This window comes from Pyrenophora tritici-repentis, chromosome 4 (genome assembly GCF_003171515.1).
Source record: "Pyrenophora tritici-repentis strain M4 chromosome 4, whole genome shotgun sequence".
Taxonomy (NCBI): Eukaryota; Fungi; Ascomycota; class Dothideomycetes; order Pleosporales; family Pleosporaceae; genus Pyrenophora; species Pyrenophora tritici-repentis.
This window is the reverse complement of record NC_089393.1, coordinates 1,565,693-1,585,350: the sequence shown is the minus strand read 5'-3', so window position 1 is coordinate 1,585,350 and position 19,658 is coordinate 1,565,693. Positions and strand designations below refer to the sequence as shown.

At 49.5% G+C, this 19,658-nt stretch overlaps 6 protein-coding genes across 6 annotated transcripts; 4 read left to right on the top strand and 2 right to left on the bottom strand.

Moving 5' to 3' along the window:
- Positions 1 to 36: 36 nt before the first annotated feature.
- PtrM4_093800 (COX7C domain containing protein) lies at positions 37 to 382 on the top strand (the record flags this gene model as incomplete). Its single annotated transcript, XM_001934224.2, has 3 exons — positions 37 to 214; positions 262 to 294; positions 357 to 382. The coding sequence occupies 3 exons, from the start codon at positions 37 to 39 to the stop codon at positions 380 to 382; spliced, it is 237 nt and encodes a 78-aa protein (XP_001934259.1).
- A 475-nt stretch (positions 383 to 857) lies between these two features.
- Positions 858 to 5,067, top strand: PtrM4_093790 (IkappaB kinase complex, IKAP component; the record flags this gene model as incomplete). Its single annotated transcript, XM_001934225.2, has 7 exons — positions 858 to 1,983; positions 2,035 to 2,127; positions 2,179 to 2,717; positions 2,764 to 2,917; positions 2,966 to 3,550; positions 3,598 to 3,731; positions 3,781 to 5,067. The coding sequence occupies 7 exons, from the start codon at positions 858 to 860 to the stop codon at positions 5,065 to 5,067; spliced, it is 3,918 nt and encodes a 1,305-aa protein (XP_001934260.2).
- Positions 5,068 to 5,333: 266 nt separating this feature from the next.
- Positions 5,334 to 5,563, bottom strand: PtrM4_093780 (uncharacterized protein; the record flags this gene model as incomplete). The annotated part of the gene is made up of 2 exons (XM_066107066.1): positions 5,334 to 5,351; positions 5,411 to 5,563. The coding sequence occupies 2 exons, from the start codon at positions 5,561 to 5,563 to the stop codon at positions 5,334 to 5,336; spliced, it is 171 nt and encodes a 56-aa protein (XP_065962734.1).
- A 3,040-nt stretch (positions 5,564 to 8,603) lies between these two features.
- On the top strand, positions 8,604 to 9,404 carry PtrM4_093770 (uncharacterized protein; the record flags this gene model as incomplete). The annotated part of the gene is made up of 1 exon (XM_001934226.2): positions 8,604 to 9,404. The coding sequence occupies one exon, from the start codon at positions 8,604 to 8,606 to the stop codon at positions 9,402 to 9,404; it is 801 nt and encodes a 266-aa protein (XP_001934261.2).
- Positions 9,405 to 12,873: 3,469 nt separating this feature from the next.
- Positions 12,874 to 14,088, bottom strand: PtrM4_093760 (DesA, Fatty acid desaturase; the record flags this gene model as incomplete). The annotated part of the gene is made up of 2 exons (XM_001934228.2): positions 12,874 to 13,854; positions 13,906 to 14,088. The coding sequence occupies 2 exons, from the start codon at positions 14,086 to 14,088 to the stop codon at positions 12,874 to 12,876; spliced, it is 1,164 nt and encodes a 387-aa protein (XP_001934263.2).
- Positions 14,089 to 17,405: 3,317 nt separating this feature from the next.
- On the top strand, positions 17,406 to 19,276 carry PtrM4_093750 (inorganic phosphate transporter 1-6 /Pi cotransporter; the record flags this gene model as incomplete). The annotated part of the gene is made up of 4 exons (XM_001934230.2): positions 17,406 to 17,455; positions 17,513 to 17,940; positions 17,993 to 18,768; positions 18,821 to 19,276. The coding sequence occupies 4 exons, from the start codon at positions 17,406 to 17,408 to the stop codon at positions 19,274 to 19,276; spliced, it is 1,710 nt and encodes a 569-aa protein (XP_001934265.1).
- Between the last annotated feature and the right edge of the window lie 382 nt (positions 19,277 to 19,658).

The following is a 19,658-nucleotide window of genomic DNA, read 5'->3' as shown; positions in this document are numbered from 1 at the left end:
TACCCCTTCAATTGCTCCAGGTACTGATTTCGCAAGATGCTCGCCCGTGCTACCTTCCGCGCCGCCTCGGCCCCAACTCTCGTCGCCCGCCGCGGCTTCCAATCCACCCGCGCCCAGCTCGGCAGCCCATACCACTACCCCGAGGGCCCGCGCAGCAACTTGCCCTTTGACCCGCTGAAGAGGGGCTTCGCATTCAAGTACTGGGGCTTCATGGGTGAGCTTTGGAGTCTTCAATGGCACGACATCCGCTAATTGAGACAGCTACCGGATTCTCCCTTCCCTTCCTCCTTGCTGGTGAGACACGACTTCGCACTCTCGCTTTTGCATTTCCAGAACTGACAACAGCGTCATTACAGTTTGGCAAACCAAGAAGAACAAATAAATGCATTCACCTGGAGCGTGGACATGGCTTTCGGACATTGGACGGACAGGGCATCTGTAGAAGATCAGAGAGTCTTTCGGACGGATATATAGACATTACAGCATCAATTTCATTGTCTGTCTCTCACGAAACGTCAATATGTGCTGTGCATGAAGTCACGATGTCGTGCATTGCGATGACGAGCACTGATCTGCCACTTTGCGATTAGCGAATTTCATTTGAAAGATGTTCACACCGTGCACAGCAGGGCAGTGGACGACGGTATAGATAGGACGTTGACTGGCAGTGGTCGTCTCGAAAGCTAGCTCTGCAACACCTCACCTGACTCTGATGATGTGATGCATTACCGTTCGGTAAGTTAGAAGTTCGGCGCTAGCATCACCAAAAATTCGCGACCACTCATACCTAGCCCGACTGATTGGGCGCAAAACTCACACCTCTGACTGACAATCTTCAACCCCATGATACTACGGCGATGCGAAATCTTAACATCGTGGGTAGATCGCTCCTGCGATTTGCCGGAGAGGAGCCACTTCCGCTAACTGCGACTGCCTGGGACGCCGCCTCAAATGCACTGGTATGCGCCTTCGGTCCCTCTGAATCACGTGCGACCATCGAACTTAAAAGACTGCATCACACACGTACCAGTGGTGAGGAAAAGCTGGAGAGTATTGCATCGTGGGATGCGCCATGTCCACTGCCCTCGCTTACCCATGACTCAATCCTGAGTCTGCACCACTTTGCCGATACGGCTACAACATGTCTAATACTGGCCGGAGGAGACATTGTTCTCGTCAGAGAAAATCAAATTTCTACCGAAGAGCTTGTTGAAATCGTAGGCTCGGTTGACGTTGGAATTTCTGCAGCCGCATGGTCGCCTGATGAGGAACTCCTTGCCATCACCACACTCGCGGACACATTATTATTGATGAGTCGCGATATCGAAAACATAGCAAGCCTCAACCTCACTCCGGAAGATGTCAATGCATCCAGTCACGTGTCTGTGGGATGGGGAAAGAAAGAGACGCAATTCAAAGGCAAACGTGCAAGAGCACTTCAGGATCCTACTGTACCAGAGACGGTCGACGAGGGCGTACTGAGTCCTTTAGATGATCGTTCCATTACCATCAGCTGGAGAGGCGATGGTGCCTGGTTTGCGGTGAGCAAAGTCGAAGAGGAACGTCGTCGCATGATCAGAGTATATTCCCGCGAAGGACAGCTAGACAGTGTTAGCGAGCCCGTTGATGGTCTTGAGGGAGCTCTTAGCTGGCGGCCATCAGGCAATTTGATTGCAAGCATTCGTCGTACCTCCGACAAGATTGAAGTGGTATTCTTCGAGAGGAACGGCCTACGACACGGCGAGTTCGACCTTCGATTCAGCCCTGAAGAGCTTGCTGCCCTCACAACACCTTTGACTCTCAAGTGGAATAGCGACTCCAACGTACTGGCTGTATCTTATCAAAACAAGGTACAGCTGTGGACAATGAGCAATTACCACTACTATCTTAAGCAAGAACTTTCTTTCCCAGAGACTGCATCACGGACTGTCGCGTGCAACTGGCATTCTGAGCGCCCACTGGCAGTAGCACTTTCAACTCATGGTAAGCAATTCATCAACAAAGTTCATTAAGTGTTGACTGACAGAATGCAAGGCGCCGTCCAAGTATTGGAGTATGCTTCTACGATTTCCGCTGGCTCAGTCGCACCGCCGAACGACTATGGTATGGTTGCTTCGATAGACGGCTGTAAGTCGTAACCTTTGTACCACTTCTGTAACTTGACCTGACTGCTATAAGTGTCTCTCAAACTTACACCTCTGCGAGTCGCCAATATACCGCCTCCAATGTCACTGCATACTTTGGCACTTGAATCAATACCTGTCAATGTTGCGCTGTCCAAATCTGGCAATCGTTTGGCAGTACTCTCGGACAGCGATCTTGCAGTATATGCTCTTGACTTGGAGAAGCGGCCTGTTCTGAAGCCCGCCTTTCTGTGGAGAAGCGGCGCAGTCAAAGACCACTCACCGCGCCATGTCACATTTGCGGGTGATGGGCAAATATTTGTACTAACTGATTCCTGGGATGAAGATGAAGCCTCTCTATGGCGCTCTGAAGGAGACATGTTGCTCCCCCAAGGACCTATTGTGGAGGCTGACAGCACCGCCCTACTACTCTCCAGTGTGGATCATGGCATACTATACACAGAATTCCACAACGGTGCATTGCACCAGGTAGTGATAGATGAGACAACAACGGATCTGCCGCCCCAAAGCACGCTTGTGCACAAATTTCCTTCATTTGCGCCCGAAGTCCAGGTTGTCAAATTCGAAGGACAAGTAAGCTCACTGTTGATATATTAGCGATAAAAGCTAACGATCGCAGACGCTGGCGTTTGGATTGACTAAGAGCGGAGTGTTGTACGTCAATGAACAGATACTGGTTCGCAATTGCACCTCTTTTGTAGCTACTACTGCGCATCTCATCTTCACAACTACCCAGCATCTACTCAAGTTCGTTCACCTTGCTGATGCAGACGGTAAGTTCCGAAATGATTCTTCTGAATCAATTTGCTAAGGTCATTTAGAACTTGAGGTACCTGCAGACGAACCACAGAAAGATGAGCGATGTAGGAGCATCGAAAGAGGAGCAAAGATCGTCACAGTCATGCCCACTACGTACTCTGTAGTACTGCAGATGCCTAGGGGCAATCTGGAGACTATATATCCCCGAGCACTTGTGTTGGCTGCGATTCGTCGAAGTATCGAAGCGGAACGATACGACGAGGCCTTCTTTGCCTGCCGTAATCAGCGCGTTGATTTCAACATCCTTCACGACCACGACCCGGAAAGATTCATGACAAGCCTCGAAAAGATCGTTATGCAGATCAAGAAGATAGAGCATATCGACTTGCTTCTAGCCCAACTTCGTAATGAGGACGTATCTGAAACCATGTACAAGGAGACGTCGAAGTTGAAAGATCTCAACAGCAAGTCTCGGCTCTCGCATGACCAAGTGGAGAACAAAGTCAACCGAATTTGCAACGCATTTGTTATTGTACTGGAGCAGTCTCAGTACAAGGATGCTCATTTGCAAAACATCATTACAGCTCACGTTTCCAAGACACCACCGGCTTTGGATACAGGATTGGCTATGATAGGACGTCTGCAAGGTAATGCATACATGTCCAACTCTTTTCGCTGTACTGACCTCTTTCAGCATCTGGAGACCCACTTACAGACAAGGCTGCTGAGCACATTTGTTTCCTTGCAGATGTCAATCAGCTCTATGATACATCACTAGGATTGTATAACCTCGATCTAGCCTTGCTTATAGCGCAACAGTCACAAAAGGTAAATCCAGGTGATTGAAGGTGATCTGTACATTTCTGACGTGCACCAGGATCCACGCGAGTATCTGCCACATCTACAATCTTTGCAAGACCTACCCGAAACTCGTCGCAAGTTCAAGATTGATGACCAGCTCGGCCGTCGAGCAAAGGCACTCACGCATCTCAAAGATCTTCAAGCGTTTGATGAGGTACAAGACTACGTGCAGAAGCATGACTTGTATCCTGAAGCTTTGAGCATGTACCAGTACGACAACAGCCGCTTGAAGGAAATCATGCGTCTATATGCAGACTTCTTGAGCACAAACAACAAGAACAAAGAAGCTGCACTAGCTTATGAATATCTCAACGATCACGCATCCGCCTGGCCATGTTACCGGTCAGCCAATCTTTGGCGTGAAGCGCTCTCATCTGCTATCCTCGCAGACGTAGGGACTGAGGAGCTCACATCTATTGCCACTGATCTCGCCGAAGGCCTCACAGAGTCAAAGGACTACCTCGCCGCGTCCACGATAACACTTGAATATCTCTCCGACCTATCATCCGCCGCACGCCTCTTATGCCGCGGCTGCTACTTCTCCGAAGCCATCCGCACCGTCACACTGCGCCGCGAACCTGACCTCATAACCTCAGTCGTTGACCCCGGTCTCATTGAACGCAGTGCAGACATGACGGAATTCCTCGCCGAAATGAAAGGCCAGCTCCAAGCCCAAGTGCCCCGTCTCAAAGACCTGCGTGCCAAAAAAGCAGAAGACCCCATGGCTTTCTACGAAGGCATGCTAGACGGCGGTGACGCAAACATCCCCGACAATATCTCCCTCGCCCCTACAGATACAACTTCAGGCGGCACATTCATGACACGGTACACCAATGCCACTGGCACTGTTAATACCACCACGACGCGCAAGACAAGCAAGAACAAGCGCCGTGAAGAACGTAAGCGCGCACGAGGCAAAAAAGGTACTGTTTATGAGGAAGAATATCTCACAAACTCCATCGAACGTCTCATCGAGCGTATCAACAGTATGCAAGATGAGATCCAGCGTCTAGTAGAAGGCTTGGTACGGAGGGGTATGCGCGAACGTGCGGACGCTGTGTCCAACGCCGTTCGTGAAGTTGTAGAGAAATGTCAGGATGCCGTCAAAGAGATGTATCCGTCTGCAACTGATGCGGCAATAGCGACCGAGGGAGCGAATGGCATCGTAGGAGTTGGAGCGGATGGCGAGACGATGAGACCGACTGGGGGAGATGCGACGCTTTGGGATAGTCTACAGGAAGTTGGCAAGAAGAGGGAGGTACCTGTTGTGAAGTTGTTTGAAAGGTTGAGTCTTTTGGGGTAGATTGGTATTGGGAGAACGGTTCTTATTCTAATAACATGTAGAAGGGGGCTAGATTCGCATGACGGTTCGGCCACATAAATCAGGTTAGAGAAAAACCACAGAGAATGCGTAGAAAACCACATCCTACAGTTGGATGCGAGAACCGAATTTGATAGTCCTCAAGCCCTATATCGCTACTATTCCTCCACAATTTTTCCGTTATATCTTCCCAGGCACATCAGCCATCTCAACCACTTGTACCCGTACAGTGGATATGCGGCGAAAGACTAGGTCCAACAAGTAATCTACACAAATAACAGCATTAGCATCCCCTTTTTCATCAAGCGTTACGAGACCAACATACCGGAGCGCAAGGATTACATTGAGGGGAAGGGCGGCATCGCTCTATACGGTTATCGGAGTGGGGACAGCATACTCTGCACCAGCCTGTTCTTGGGTAGGCGACAGCTGTCGCAGCGCTGATGAAAATGAGGGAGAGAAGTAGTTGGAGACGCATGGTGGTAAGTCGAGCCGGCGAGTGTTCGGAATGGGTTAAGAGGGATATTTCGAGAGGCGGTAGTGTTGTTTTGGATAGTGTGTGGGTATGTGGGGACCCACCCATATATGTATTCCTTGGATACGTGGATAAGCTGACTTGTACTGGCCACATCGCAATGTTGGATGCGGATGATCAAGATGACATGATTTGTTTCCATCGCAGGCATCCTGCGGGGTTGTGCCGATATCTCGTGTTGCTGACCTGGACCACGGCCGGTGTCATGTTGAAAGGAGCATAAGCTGCTCGCACTGACAATTCATATGTTGGTGTAATGGTGATGGAGATGGAGAAAGAGATCGAGAGTGCAATTTCGCGGTACTTTCAGTGCCCTCGCGACCCATAGGTCGCTCCTAATAGGCTCGCGCCCATTATTGTTTAGTTGTGTGTGTTTGTTTTAGTACCAAACCTTTATCGTAGACCAGAGCTCAGGCTGCTAAGCCCAAGCTTAAAAAAACTCGTCTTTTACCGCATTTCGTATATGACATGGAGGGTGTCAACCTGTATCGATCTCTATCTATAGCTTTCTCTTTTTCAACTCGCGGAAACTTCACATGAAATCATATGTTGGTACGGGGCAAGTTTTCTATAGGTACACATGTTCTTCGATTGCGGTACATATAACTATGGTGATGCCCAAGGTGTGTTACCGACGGCGTCCTACAGAGTCAATCCCCTCCTCTCAAGCACATCATACATCCCGAGGCTACTAACAGCTAGGCTATCCCAAATCGTCAGCTTCACCTTCATAGAATTCAAAAAACGATATCGACTTACCACATTTTTTACTTTGCAAGCATCGCAATTCCGATCCACGTTTGCATCGCAACTATACCTCTTTGGCTTGTTCTTTGTGGGACAGCAATCAGTATAGTTATATTACAAAAAGTTCTGTGGAGCGCGTCGGCCTTATGTTTTGGGCGGCGTGGGCACCGGGCACAAGGGCTATTCAGAAATATCAGCTTCCCCTTCATAGAGTTCAAAGAACGATATCAACTTACCACATTTTTTACTTTGCAAGGATCGCAATTCTCATCCTCAGGGGAATCGCAACTATACGGCCCCGTTGGCTTGTCCTTTGTGGGACAGCAATTAGAAGTATTCCAAGACTTGACTATCTGTGGAGCGCGTCAGACTGAAGAACCTTCGATTACATGATCTCAATGAGAGCTCTACCGAGCCTTTTCATTCTTATCTCTAACTGTGGAGCGCGTCGGGCCCGTGGTTTGGATGCCGGGCACGAGGGCTATTCAGAAACATCAGCTCCCCCTTCTCATTGTCAGGACCCCGCCCAGAATGGGCAATGATTACCCATAATGGGCTAGGATTAGTCATCATCGGGTATTTAGTATGAGAATGCGCTACCAGGGCTCGGTAGCGATTCGTCTATCCTTAGCAGACACAATACTATGCCATTGACGAAGAAAATTGCCCATCCAGTGCTTTCACCAACCATTGAATCTGACACTCATAGCATTCAATAGACGATATCAACTTACCACTTTATTTGCTTTGCAAGGATCGCAATTTGGATCCGTATCCTTGCCGCAATAAAAAGTCCCCACGGGGTTGTTTCCCTTGGGACAGCAACTAGCCTTGTTGAAAAGCTTGTCCAGTTCGGCTTGTGATAGTGGACATTAATATGACTGTCGAACAATATTAGCATTCTCTTTTCCCATCAAGCTCTGAAGGTATGAAGGTCAAACGGCTTGATGGAGCTGTCGTCAAATTGTGTGATCAGTGTACAAAACTTACTTTACCGTCTACCAAGCAAGGATCACACCCTGGAATATTACACGACTTGGGTGTTCGGCCCGTGCGAATGAAGCAGCAATCTTTGGTAACGGCGGCTGATATGCCGAGGAAGAGGGTGGAGAGTATAATTAAGAGCCGCATGGTCCGCAAAGTTGAGGTGGGTAGAATCGGGCTATTGGGAGGTATTGGTGTCGTTTCCAAGAGAGAGGGCGTAGGTAGCTCTGGAGGTATGCGGGGGTATATGTATATATAGTAATAAGACACGTGAGTAAGCATAGTACTTGTCAGAGTGGACACGCATCTGGTGTTGGATGTGGATCACCAGCATAGCATGCTTCCTGTCACAAGAGTCTTAGGTGGAGCGGATTCCTCGTATTGCTTACTGTCTTTCCGCATTTGTTGGAAGATCAACACGCTGCGCCGGCTACTTATACCAAAATCATATAGGTACGGCGATCATGATTCGATTATTTACTTGCACCGTAATGTATTATCTTGCTTAGTTGTGTCTGATGCCAAGGTATGTTATTATTGGCTACTATCTGGGTTGTGGTATACACACCTTTGCGGCATTTTAAAGGAGGTATAGCAGGGGCACGCACTCCACTTAGGGCGAGGTCTGTGAACTGGGGTAACTGTTGTGGATAATTGAGAAAGGTCTCGAGGTCGAGTCTGCAAATTAGTAGGAGAGAATGATCCTGAGAGTAATATATGGTATGGTCTTTCGGTTAAAAGTCTTGCAAGTCGACTAGTGGTGATATGCAGTTAGAAGGATTGCATTTGGAGGCTGGTTGGGTACTAATATCGTGATACTAATCCGACTAAATAATGGTCATTAAACTGTCCTGGAAGTTAATTTGAGCACTACTAGGCCACCATTTTCTTATGACGTAGGTACATGGTGACTGTGAGTCAATAGGTGCAAACGGTTTCCTTAGCACTACACTAGCTAATGCCCTTTTGTTGTCACAAACTAGCCGCGCGGAACTACTGCCATCAACTGCCATCAACTGCCATCAACTGCGATAACCCGACTCAAAAGCGTCACGTATGACAATACCGGACATGGAGCAATCCCAACCCGCCAGAAACGCGAAATAAAGCAACAAGAGTGCTGCCGAATCACAGTACGAGTATAATCTCTATATCTTTTTTGAAAGCCGAGTGAGCGCTGACATGACAAAGCGAGCCATGCCCAGCGGGTACCCTTGGTACTCTTGAGCGACTACCACTCGAGTTGCGACAGATGATATACGAATATGCCTTGAAGGCCGAAAACCCGATCGAAGCGCCAAAAAAGGTTCTCGGCTTCACTCTTAGTTACTGCTACCCTGATAGGCAATATCCGGAGCCCAGCAAAAAACGACAGTACCAAAAAGGCAGGTTCTCACTGCTATACGTTTGCAAAGCCATGAAGAAGGAAGCGGCATGGGTCCTGTACAAAAAGGTACCTCTGAAACTCGAAATGACGGCCATGCTCGCACAATACGCCGACATTGGCATTGCATGGGATACTCAGACCAACTTTTCCAAGATATCCATGTGGCTCAACGCAGCACAATACCGGAACATACAGCTAGTTGTACCATCGACAGATGAGGCAACTTCTCTGGCTGAAATAACCGAGCTGCTCCTTAGCACCATCACACAACTGCTGGAATGTTGGGACATATTCACCAAGACCACTGACGCTATTGAAAACTGCAAGGTGTCGGTACAAATCGGTACACTCTTCGCCATGAAGACACATCCTAGCCGAATCACAGCTCGCCCCACAGAGCGCATTCGAAAGGCGTTGAAGAAGCTAGGAAAATGCATCGGCAAGAACAAAGACGTTGCAAAGTGGACAGTCACGGCTATGGAGGATATCAAACCAAAGAAAGAACAGGGTAGGTGCATGCTGAGAAAATTGAAGAGGAGGCTCCGCGACGATGGCTTCAGCTTTGTCAGCTTGTCGAGGGAAGCTGTACCGGCGAAAACGGAGTACTGTCATTACAAATACGTCAAGGCTGTGCAGCGCAGCACGCACATTCGTTTTGATGGATGATGGTGCGTTTGAGTAGCTCACTCAGAAGAATTGGGCAGGAGCCATGAGAGAATGTGATTGAGGGGGGCGACACGTCTGTGAAAGGACACAAGGCTACGGACGGTGGATAGTAGGCTCTCAGGAACAGATATGCGAGAACGATAATATATTGAGATCGCACATGATGCAGGTCCAATCTGGGAGCCTGGGCTGAGTCATCAAGTTAGCGTCTTCGGAACCTCGGTTGTGCTGCACGCCATCTCTCTCCATCTTGAACAACATTAGCTCTCCTGTTTGTCCTCTCGATTTTTCTGCGTTTGTGTCATCGGGATACGTCATAATCCGCGACGGACGTTATGGAATTGGTCCACGCTCTAGCAAGTTGTCATTCTGCTTTCACCGGAAAGTCGGTGTCTAAAAGCCACGAAAACAACCTGAGAGTTATCTTTTTCGATCGTCACTGATGATGGACTTTCAAATCAGAAAAGGATGGAAATAGTTTTCGCGCGGGTCAGATTGGCGATATTTCCTTAATATTCAGAGCCAGTACGCGAGTGATACGTACCGGTACTAAGAGGATCGAGGGTTCTTCAGTTTCCGTGGTACTATAGAACATAAATAAAATTTAGTGCACGCAAAAGAAACTTGCCCCCCTCCCCTCTCGTATTTCCATCATCTTTACTCAACCGAACGAATATCAGAACAAAAGTGCACCCTACATCTCGTCAGCAGCACACAGTGTGCGCGAAGATTGTGAAACCCTTACAACGCACCACTTTACCTAAATTTGGAGTACCAAAAAAACTGGAGAGTGTCAAATCACACCTTCTTTCGGAAGCCATATCAAAATCTCTTGAACTAAGGTCACACGCATTTCATAATCAGCATCAGAGCCCATTGTTTTCGCTCCCAGGCGAAATCAGGAACCGAATGTACCATTATGCGCTCGAAATGGACCGACCACGTGTGATTTACCGACAAAACGCGTATCCTTATGACGTTGACCCCCCACTCACAAATTCACTACGTGCTTTCCCCAACGATCGTTCAGTTCAGTATTCTTGCGGGAAGCGGAGCTATTATAGGTACCAACCACAGACCGATTTTATTTTCACATGCAAGCGGGTACATTGGGAAGCATATTCGCTATTGAGTGAGACCGCTTTTGTAGAGGTACCAATGTCCGCCCTTCAGTTCCCGTGTCCTACCTCACAGTGCGCGCTTGAATCCTTCCGTCACGTCGCTATTAGTTTCAACGACATATACTTGGTCAGTGATATGAAGAACTATTTAGCCTACGTTACAAGACAAGGAAAAGATATGGCCGATAGGTATCGGATGTATGGTGAGGCGATTAGAGAACAGATCCCAACGCTCATCGATATCTTGCCTAAGCCTCCTCCACAGCTCCACTGGCGCCGGAACGTCAAGATCGACTTTCTGTACTGCTGGCCAGGCCGCGAAACCTTCTTGGCGTGCATAGAGGCGATGGCTGTGGATAGTCTGACTGACTGGGAGCTCTGGTTTGATAGTAGTAGTCATTGGGCAGGTAATTATGATTGGTCAGGCGGGAGCGGGCGGATCTTCGAGGAAATTGCATGGGCTTCACATGAATGCGCAAAGTTCGGTGACCGCATCAGCATCGTTCTTCAGATCGAAGATGGTGGACCTCTTGGGTATGAAAATGGTACTATATCAAACATCCAAACCATACTCAAGCCTCGGGATATACTAAGTCTCTGTTCCTGCTTACAGAAGTCCTGTCATACATGTTTCGGTATATTGACTAGAGGCTTTTTTCTAGTTAGAGTGTAAAGGTCTAATACGATAGGATCAGCAAATAGGGGTATTCAAGTAACACAATCAGATTTGATAGACAATTAAAAGAAGCGTTGGGCCAGAGCTGCTGTATCTTCTTAAAGCCTTAATCAAGCCTCGTTGTAAAACCCTCTATGGCAGCTGTTGAAGCGTATTAAGTATCTTTTCTTCCTTTTATATCAGCCCGTATGAGGACATGATGATGATTCTTGGCGTACCAAATTGACGAATCATCGATTACCTGATTTTTTACCAAAGTTCCACCCAGCGTTTTCACACTCGCCTCACCAACAAAGTTTGGTTTCGCCAGCTCAAACTATCGGTAAATACACTATCACATTCCAAACACAAACACACCCTCCTCAACGGCTGGCCAACACATCATGTGCACTCAAACTGACCTTAACCGTATTTTGGACATCGACAGCGATGCAGAAGAAAGTGTGATCAAGAAAGCGTACCGACGCATCGCACTCGCTGATCGTCCCGACAAAACGTGAATCTCCCCAGCCCAGAACATGAGCACAGAACACATATATCTCAACGGGTGACCATAGCGTATAAGCTCTTGCTAGACGAGAAGTACAGCAAGGCTTGTGGCTCCTGGCGTTTACAGCGGTCCGCACCTGCACGTCCGCAGCCACCGAAGACAGGCAAGCAGGAACCACCCAAACGTAAAAAGGAGAGATCCCAGGCTAACTTAGGAAGGTAGCCTCGAAATATTTCTCAAAGTGAAAGTCGCGATTACGACCGCAATCGCCGCCTTTGTGGTCATCTCCCGAACCATGGTCATCACCCGGATCTGACACTTATCGTTCTCACCCGTTTCAAGATAGAGTACGGTCTACAGCCGGCATCGATCTTGGGACTGCACCTACTGTCCCCAAATCGACTGACTCGCATCGAGATGGTTCATTCAGACCTACATTTACCTGAGATTGTTTTGCGGACTCACCAGGGACACATCCTCCCCCTACTCTGCAGGAGCCCAATAGATTACCTACGCCTCCACATCCTTTCTTCCTAGGTCGCGTAGTCCCTTCAAGAAATCAGCCCATCAAGAGTCTTGGGTACACTCCTGTGTTCTCCGGACATCTGGAATCATCACCATAGCCCGCAAGACCTGGTACCGACTCTGGTCCCATGGTTCGGTTGGCCCGAGGCACCCCAAACTACCGCATTCATGAGACTCCAAAAGATTAAATTGACGCATCAAATTCGCCATCGAGGAGAAACCATACCCGAGTTTTACCCAGAGTGGCGTAACGAGTTCTTGCCGGGGGGTGTAGTGCCGGATGAGGCGCCTTTACCACCAGGGATGAGGTTCGTCAAGTTGCCGAGGGAATTATTGTGGCGAAATGGAGGAGGTTGGGGGGAGGTTGTGGCGGTTGCCTGCTGTGGGAACAGTGCATGTGTGAGGGTATGCTTCCTAGTGTAGATGTGAGACGCGAGGATGGCGCTATTCTTGGTCAGCAGGGTGATGATGTAGCGAGCATGTTCCGGGGCTTGGCCAAAATAGGGTTGAGTATGATGATTTTGAATACGCAGACACGTGTGAACGAAGGAAGCGCCTCAGTAGGAATGACATGATCTAAATTTGTCCAGTTTCTCGAAACACGAACATGGTCGCTCTAAACGCCGCCAATGCTAAAAATCTCAAAATCGCATCATTTTATCGAACACCCGGAATGGGGCCCTTCTTCTCATTGGAGCCCAGCTCCTCTTCGTTCCAGCCACTCCCAGCGCCAACCTTGCGTCCGCCCTCTTCGCGCTTTACACGGCACCAGAGGCTGATATCCTTATCCCAGATGAACTGATACAATACGTATACCCAACTCTTATGCTGTGGCAAGTCCTTGTAGAAGTCATTCGCAATTCTGTTGAGAGCATGGAGACGGGTCCAAGGGATGGCGGGGAAATCGTGATGCTCGTTGTGCAGGCCGACATTGTACGTGAAGAAGTTAAGGGGGCCGTAGTACGAATACGTCTCAGGGAGCGGGATCTTGTTGACAGAGTTTGACGCGTCTTTGTTCGGCTTCTCGAAAACGTAGTGCTCAGCGATGAAATGACCTGCGCAGGGGTGGAGCGAGCCCGCAAGGAAGCTGCTCATGATCAGGTATCCTAATGCCCTTCCTCCTGCAAACTGGACGAGTGCGTAGTCAAAGGCCAATTGTACCACGACATTGAAGAGGTGGATCTTGGTCATTGGTAGGCTGTAGACGAACATGGGTCGGAGAGCGTAGAAGAGGATCTGGAATGTCGCAAAGAAGGCCTTGCCAGCAACCGAGTCGAGAAAGATGGCCTCGAATGCAGTCGGCAGGTCAGTATCCAAGCCGTTGACACCTAGCGACTTGTGGTGTGTCAGGTGGTAGGGCCTGAAAGAGGCGCTGTACGGGATACCAATAGGCAAATTCGCGAAGACGGCAAAGACTCTGTTTGCCAGTGGCGATCGGAATGCAAGGTTGTGTGAGATCTCGTGAATGGCGAGGAAGAGGTTCTGGTTCGCCGTAGCACCGATTACGTATGCGGTGAGGAAGAAAGGCCATGAAATCACTGGCGTATCGCGAAGGAGGTATGCGCAAAGGACTTGTATCGATACAACGAGCAGAACGACGTATTTGGTAAGAGGTTCGGGACCACAGAGTTTCGTTACCTATGATACTGTTAGGAAGACTGGTTTGCAATGCTTGTATCGCATCATTACCTCTGGGTGTGCCTTGATAATGGCCATTCGCCGTGTCCTGTGCGGCTCTTCGGTGTATGTCCAGAAAAAGTGGTCGTGTTCATTCTCTCCAATCGGCTCATCCTGCTTTTCTGCCTTTACAGTAAAACCTCGAGGGGTAGGCTCCTTTGACGGCACTGTAGCAGTAGAGACTGAAGACCGCATATTGGCGGCTGTGCAGAGCAATTGCAGAAAGTGTGTGAAGAGCGAGGGGTGAGCTCTCGAGGTTTGTGGAGTAGTTGACCCTGAACTCGGCGCTAGTCGGAGGCGGTGGGCCCGCCCCGCCTTGCACGCCACGATTGGCTGGTCCCTTCGCCACCCCGCTAGCGCAGGAACGTGCTTCGGTCTGTCGCCTCAATTTCTAGAACATTTTCATCTTCTCGCAGCTTAACCGATGTTTCTTTAGAAACTTACTGTATTACCTCTGATTGTGACTAAGATTTATTATCATGCAATAACTTTTCCCTAAGCTTCCTTCTGAAGATGAACAGAATACCGGAAATCATGCACTGTTGCAGTACGATTGCATTATGGTATTGCGTCCAAGTCAGGTACACAATGGTTTACTCTGGCTCCCTAAATCATCCACAGTGATGCACATGAACGAACAGTGTCATCAGACATGGCTAAGACTTAGTTGAGAGAGAGAGAAACATGATCCTTTGTTCTACAAGCACAGGTTTCTACACAATGCCGAACTTTGTACATATGACTTGCTACAGTGAAAACCAGCGATAATCATGTTGGCTGGGAAACACGTCTTCACTAAATTACAGCTACACTGGCTGCCAGAGAGCTGGGCTCTTATGTGAATGCAGGTGAGAGCTGGGCGAGTTGCTAGCTGAGCACTTTGATTCACTACTGCTCCCCATTCTCCCCATATTAGAACTCTTCTTATCTCTCCCATTAGAAGATTCAGCAGACAACCCGGGAGTGTGAGCACGACCGCAATATCCCCCTCGGGTCTCCAAAACGACGCAGCCGCCAGCGCCATTCCCGCAGCCCCCCAAAACAGCGCAGGTTGGAAACTCGCCCTTTCCACGATACTCCCTTGAACCATACTTCTCCTCAATCTCCCCTACTCCCTCAACCCCGAGTGCAACCACAACACTGCAAATGGACAACATGGAACTCCCTCGAAATCTCGCGTTCAGTGCAAGCCGCAAATCCCGTCCTGAAAAGCCTGTGGCCGGGCCCAAGACATATCAACTCGAAGGACAAATGATGGGGAATAGGCAGACTACATCCAACTACGCGACTGTGCTCACCAACTTCCTAGGATGGTTCCCTCAAATGCCGGCTCAAGCGAAACATTCCACCGCCTCCATCATTTTTTCCCTCTATACCAGTGGCGGATAGGATGAAGAAGACACCACGCAAGAAGAAGGTGGCGGAGGTAGAGGAAGATGAGTGTGAAGAGGTGCGAGAAGCTTTCTGGCGGTCTTACATCCAGCAATTGGTTGAAGCGGAGGAGGAGAAGAAAAAATAGACGGAGCCTGGAGAGCAGGAGGAGCATTACGAACAGGAAGAGCCTGGAGAGCTGGAGGAGTAGCATGAGCAGGCAGATGGACTTGATCCCCCGCCGCAAGAACAAATGAGCCTGGCATCACAGGAAGATATGGAGGAATGGCAAGAAGACCAGTCAGCGGACAGATTTCAGCATTTCTTCACCAGATGGTGATTATATTGGGGCAAATATCGATGGCGTTCGGTGACATCGAGTAGCGGCTATGGTTGCTCAGTGGATTTTCCTTGGAGAGAGGATACGAGAGAGATGCTGGAAGGATATATTAGCTCCTGATGTTTATTCGGTGTAGTCTAATTGACATGGCAATGCAAGAGTTGATCTCGATGACGTAGCCAATTATGTTTGTGTCGACTGCCAATGGTAAGCTGCAGCTGATGTTTGGAGTAAGGCAGCGAAAGTGACCAGTAGACATCTTGGAGTGAGTGACTACCCTCGTACTCGGCATGGCCGAGTACGTCTTTTCTTCGGCGAAGTGAGGCAATTTGGAGAGTTCTGTGTAGACTCCGCAACAATCAATTCAATCCGGTCACTCTCCTAGACCCACTTACCTATCTAGGTAGGGCTTAAACTCCTATAGGTAACTACTAGGCTTAAAGCGGTAATCAATCAATCCAATCTGAACCTTCTAGGACCCACTTAATTGATTGTTGCGGACTGTGGTTCTGTGTTGATGTGATGTGCTGATTTTCGGTTCAGCAGAGCCCTTGCAGCTGAAGTGACTAGTTCACTCCACCTCCAAATCTGGACAGAAATCTACTGTACAGGTATGCTACCTATCACGCTTAATGACCTGGTCTTTATAGAAGACTAGGTCCGCGCCAGAGAAGATGCATAGAAGAATTTTCTACCGCCACTGTGGTAGTTGCCGTCTGGTACCACATGTTGACTACCAGTGGGGCAAAATCTGTCAAACTCTGCTCCCACGTGCGAAGCTAACATTGGACAGCTGTCGCATTTGCGGGATGTAATGGTACACTACCAATGTCCCTCACGTACGCCGTTCCAGAACCAGAGTTGCAACATGAAGTCTTACCCGATGGAGGTCGGCTCCGAGGGCTGACGGTTCATGATGCATTGGTTTTCTGCACTTTGCCCAATCATGACATGGTGATGCGAGTATGGCGCCAGTGGCATGGCAGAGTGGGAGTCCAGATGTCGAATGCTGAAGGGTATGCTAGGTGGAGGGTGGCTTAGCGTGCCAACATCCCAGCTGCAGGGATACAGAACCAATTTGGTGGATGCACTGCTATTTGCATGGATGTTGGGCATACTCATTTCAGTCCTGGTCCATCGTTCGGCCAGTCTGACAGGTCCACGGGCATGCCGGGTAACAGCCATGGTTCCTAACAAGCAAAATGATTGACGCGCCACAACATCACGGCAACCCATACAAGACTTTCCAAGAGGTCTTGACGGCAAAGAAGCTTCGATCCTTCAATCCTACGAAGCGGGCCAAGTTGAGTGGGTGCAGGTCCTAGCGCCCGGGTGTGGTCTTGGCATCATCCGCTAGCGCGCACGTGGGGTAAATGGGGCCTACGATTGAACACGTTCGACTCTGCTTGTGTCGCGTCTCTCAGGACCTTTACACAAGCTCCACCGGCATAAACGCCAATCGAGCGCGACATGATAGTCACCGCGGTTCTCCAACACTTGTGGCGGCCTGGGCTTGTCAAAGGGCACATTTACACGTAAAATCTGCCTTTTGGCAACGGAAAGGCCGAACCGAGAAGGTGGCATTCGCGCTCGTGCCTATATTGACTGCTTCCATTGGTCAGCTGGGCTCCTGTCTGTTTGGAGACACAAGCTTGGCTGTCAGCCTTGGGAGTAAGCTTGATTGCAGTTATATAGCTTGGCCCTGTACCCCTAAACACTGATTCCCCAGAACGCAGACCCGTCTTTCCCGGTATCAAGACTCATCTAAACTCTCGACAAGCCTTGGGCAAAAAGCTTTACAATGGCTGCTAAGACGGCTGGCGGCAATTCCGCGTTCCACAACTTCAATAAGTAGGCTAGCGCACGGCTCCTACCTCTTACTGTACAACCCACTAACAATGTTGACAGTGACTTTGCGCACATCGAAGACCCCAATGAACGACGCCGACTTGCCCTCGCAGAAATTGACAAGGCACCATTTGGATGGTATCACGTGCGTGCAATTTTAGTTGCCGGAACTGGCTTCTTCACAGATTCGTACGATATATTCTGTGTCTCACTCTTGACCGTCATGCTGGGAATTGTCTACAAGCAAGACCACAAGGGCACACTCACAACTCCCCAAGATACGGCTATCAAGCTGGCAACGTCGGCTGGTACCGTTATCGGACAAGTCGGTTTCGGTACGCTCGCCGATATCGTTGGACGTAAGAAGATGTACGGACTGGAGTTGATCTTGATCATCGTCGCGACGCTCGCGCAGTCGCTGACTGGTCCCGGTCCTGGCACTTCGGTTGTTGGCCTCATCATCTTCTGGCGTGTGCTCATGGGTATTGGTACGTTCTGGGCCTCTCATGTCGAATCACAACCGTTCTAATAACCTCATAGGTATCGGCGGTGACTACCCTCTCTCTTCCATTATTACCTCCGAGTTCGCAACCACCAAGTGGCGCGGTGCCATGATGGGTGCCGTTTTTGCCATGCAAGGTTTCGGTCAGCTCGGCGGTGCGCTCGTCATGCTGTGTCTGGTCTCTGGTTTTAAGGCCAAGCTCGAGCCTGCCACCGGTTACGATACCTGCAAGGGTGACTGCCAGATTGCTGTTGACAAGATGTGGCGTGCTCTGATCGGTCTCGGAATCGTCCCAGCCTGCATTGCCCTGTACTACCGTCTCACTATTCCAGAGACACCTCGTTACACTTTTGATGTCGCCCGTGACGTCGAGAAGGCAAACGAAGACACAAAGCAGTACCTTTCCGGCAAGCACGGCGAGGGTCATCCGGATGAGATTACTCAAGTTGCAGCCCGCCAGCAATCCTCCGCTAAGCTCGACGTTCCCAAGGCTTCCTTCAAGGATTTCTTCAGGTTTTACGGCAAGCTTCGCAACGGCAAGATTCTGTTCGGAACTGCCATGTCATGGCTCTTGCTTGATGTCGCCTTCTACGGCCTCGGTCTCAATGCCTCTACTGTCCTGCAAGCTATCGGTTACGCCAACGGCGCAAACCTACACGATAAGCTCTACAACTTGGCTGCCGGCAACGCTATTCTTGTCTGCGCTGGTGCGATTCCCGGATACTGGCTTGCTGTTGCTACCATTGACACCATCGGACGCAAACCCCTCCAGCTTATTGGCTTCACCATTCTTACCATTCTCTTCGTCATTTGGGTATGTACTTACTTTCTGCTTCCTGATAAGATGGATGTTGACTTCAATCCAGGGTTTCGCCTACAAGCACCTCAGCTCCCACGCCATGTTGGCTATCTACGTCCTCATCCAACTCTTCTTCAACTGGGGCCCCAACAGCACCACCTTCATCGTCCCCGGAGAGTGCTTCCCTACGCGCTACCGCTCTACCTCACACGGTATCTCTGCTGGTTCAGGAAAGATTGGCTCCATTATCGCACAGGGAGCCATCTCTCCTCTCCGTACCCGTGGACATCCCACCAAGCTCAACCCCAGCCCTTGGCTCAACCACGTCATGCAGATCTTCTCTGCCTTCATGTTCGCCGGTATCTTCACCACGCTTCTCATTCCTGAGACCAAGCGCAGAACGCTCGAGGACTTGGCGCAAGACTGGGACATGGGTGACGAGAGCATTACCGGTGCCGAGCATGCTCGAAAGGTTGATAGTATCGACGAAGTTGGCGTCACTGAGATCAAAGGCCAGGTTTGAGACGGCGGGCGGCTTGTTCGCTTCTTCCTTTTCATAGAGTCTATTAGTTCACTTCCCGTACATAGTATCACGTCAGACCATAAACAGTAATTGCATCTTGCACCTAACTACCCATTTTAGGCTTCGTTGTGTTGTGACTGAGACACGCAGAGGAACGTGACAGGTGGGGTTTCGTCCTGCACATTGGAATTCTCTGATGCGCATTCGTATACCGGCAAACATTCCACATGGGCCACATGTGTTGTTTTCACTTTTCGTTGACGTGTATGGAAGGTGCGGTGTTGTCGATCCATTAATAATTTAATGCATATGGCATGTTGGGGCGAGCCAGTCTTTTGTGCTGTTGGTTCCCGGACTGAGACGCGGTACAATGACGTCATTT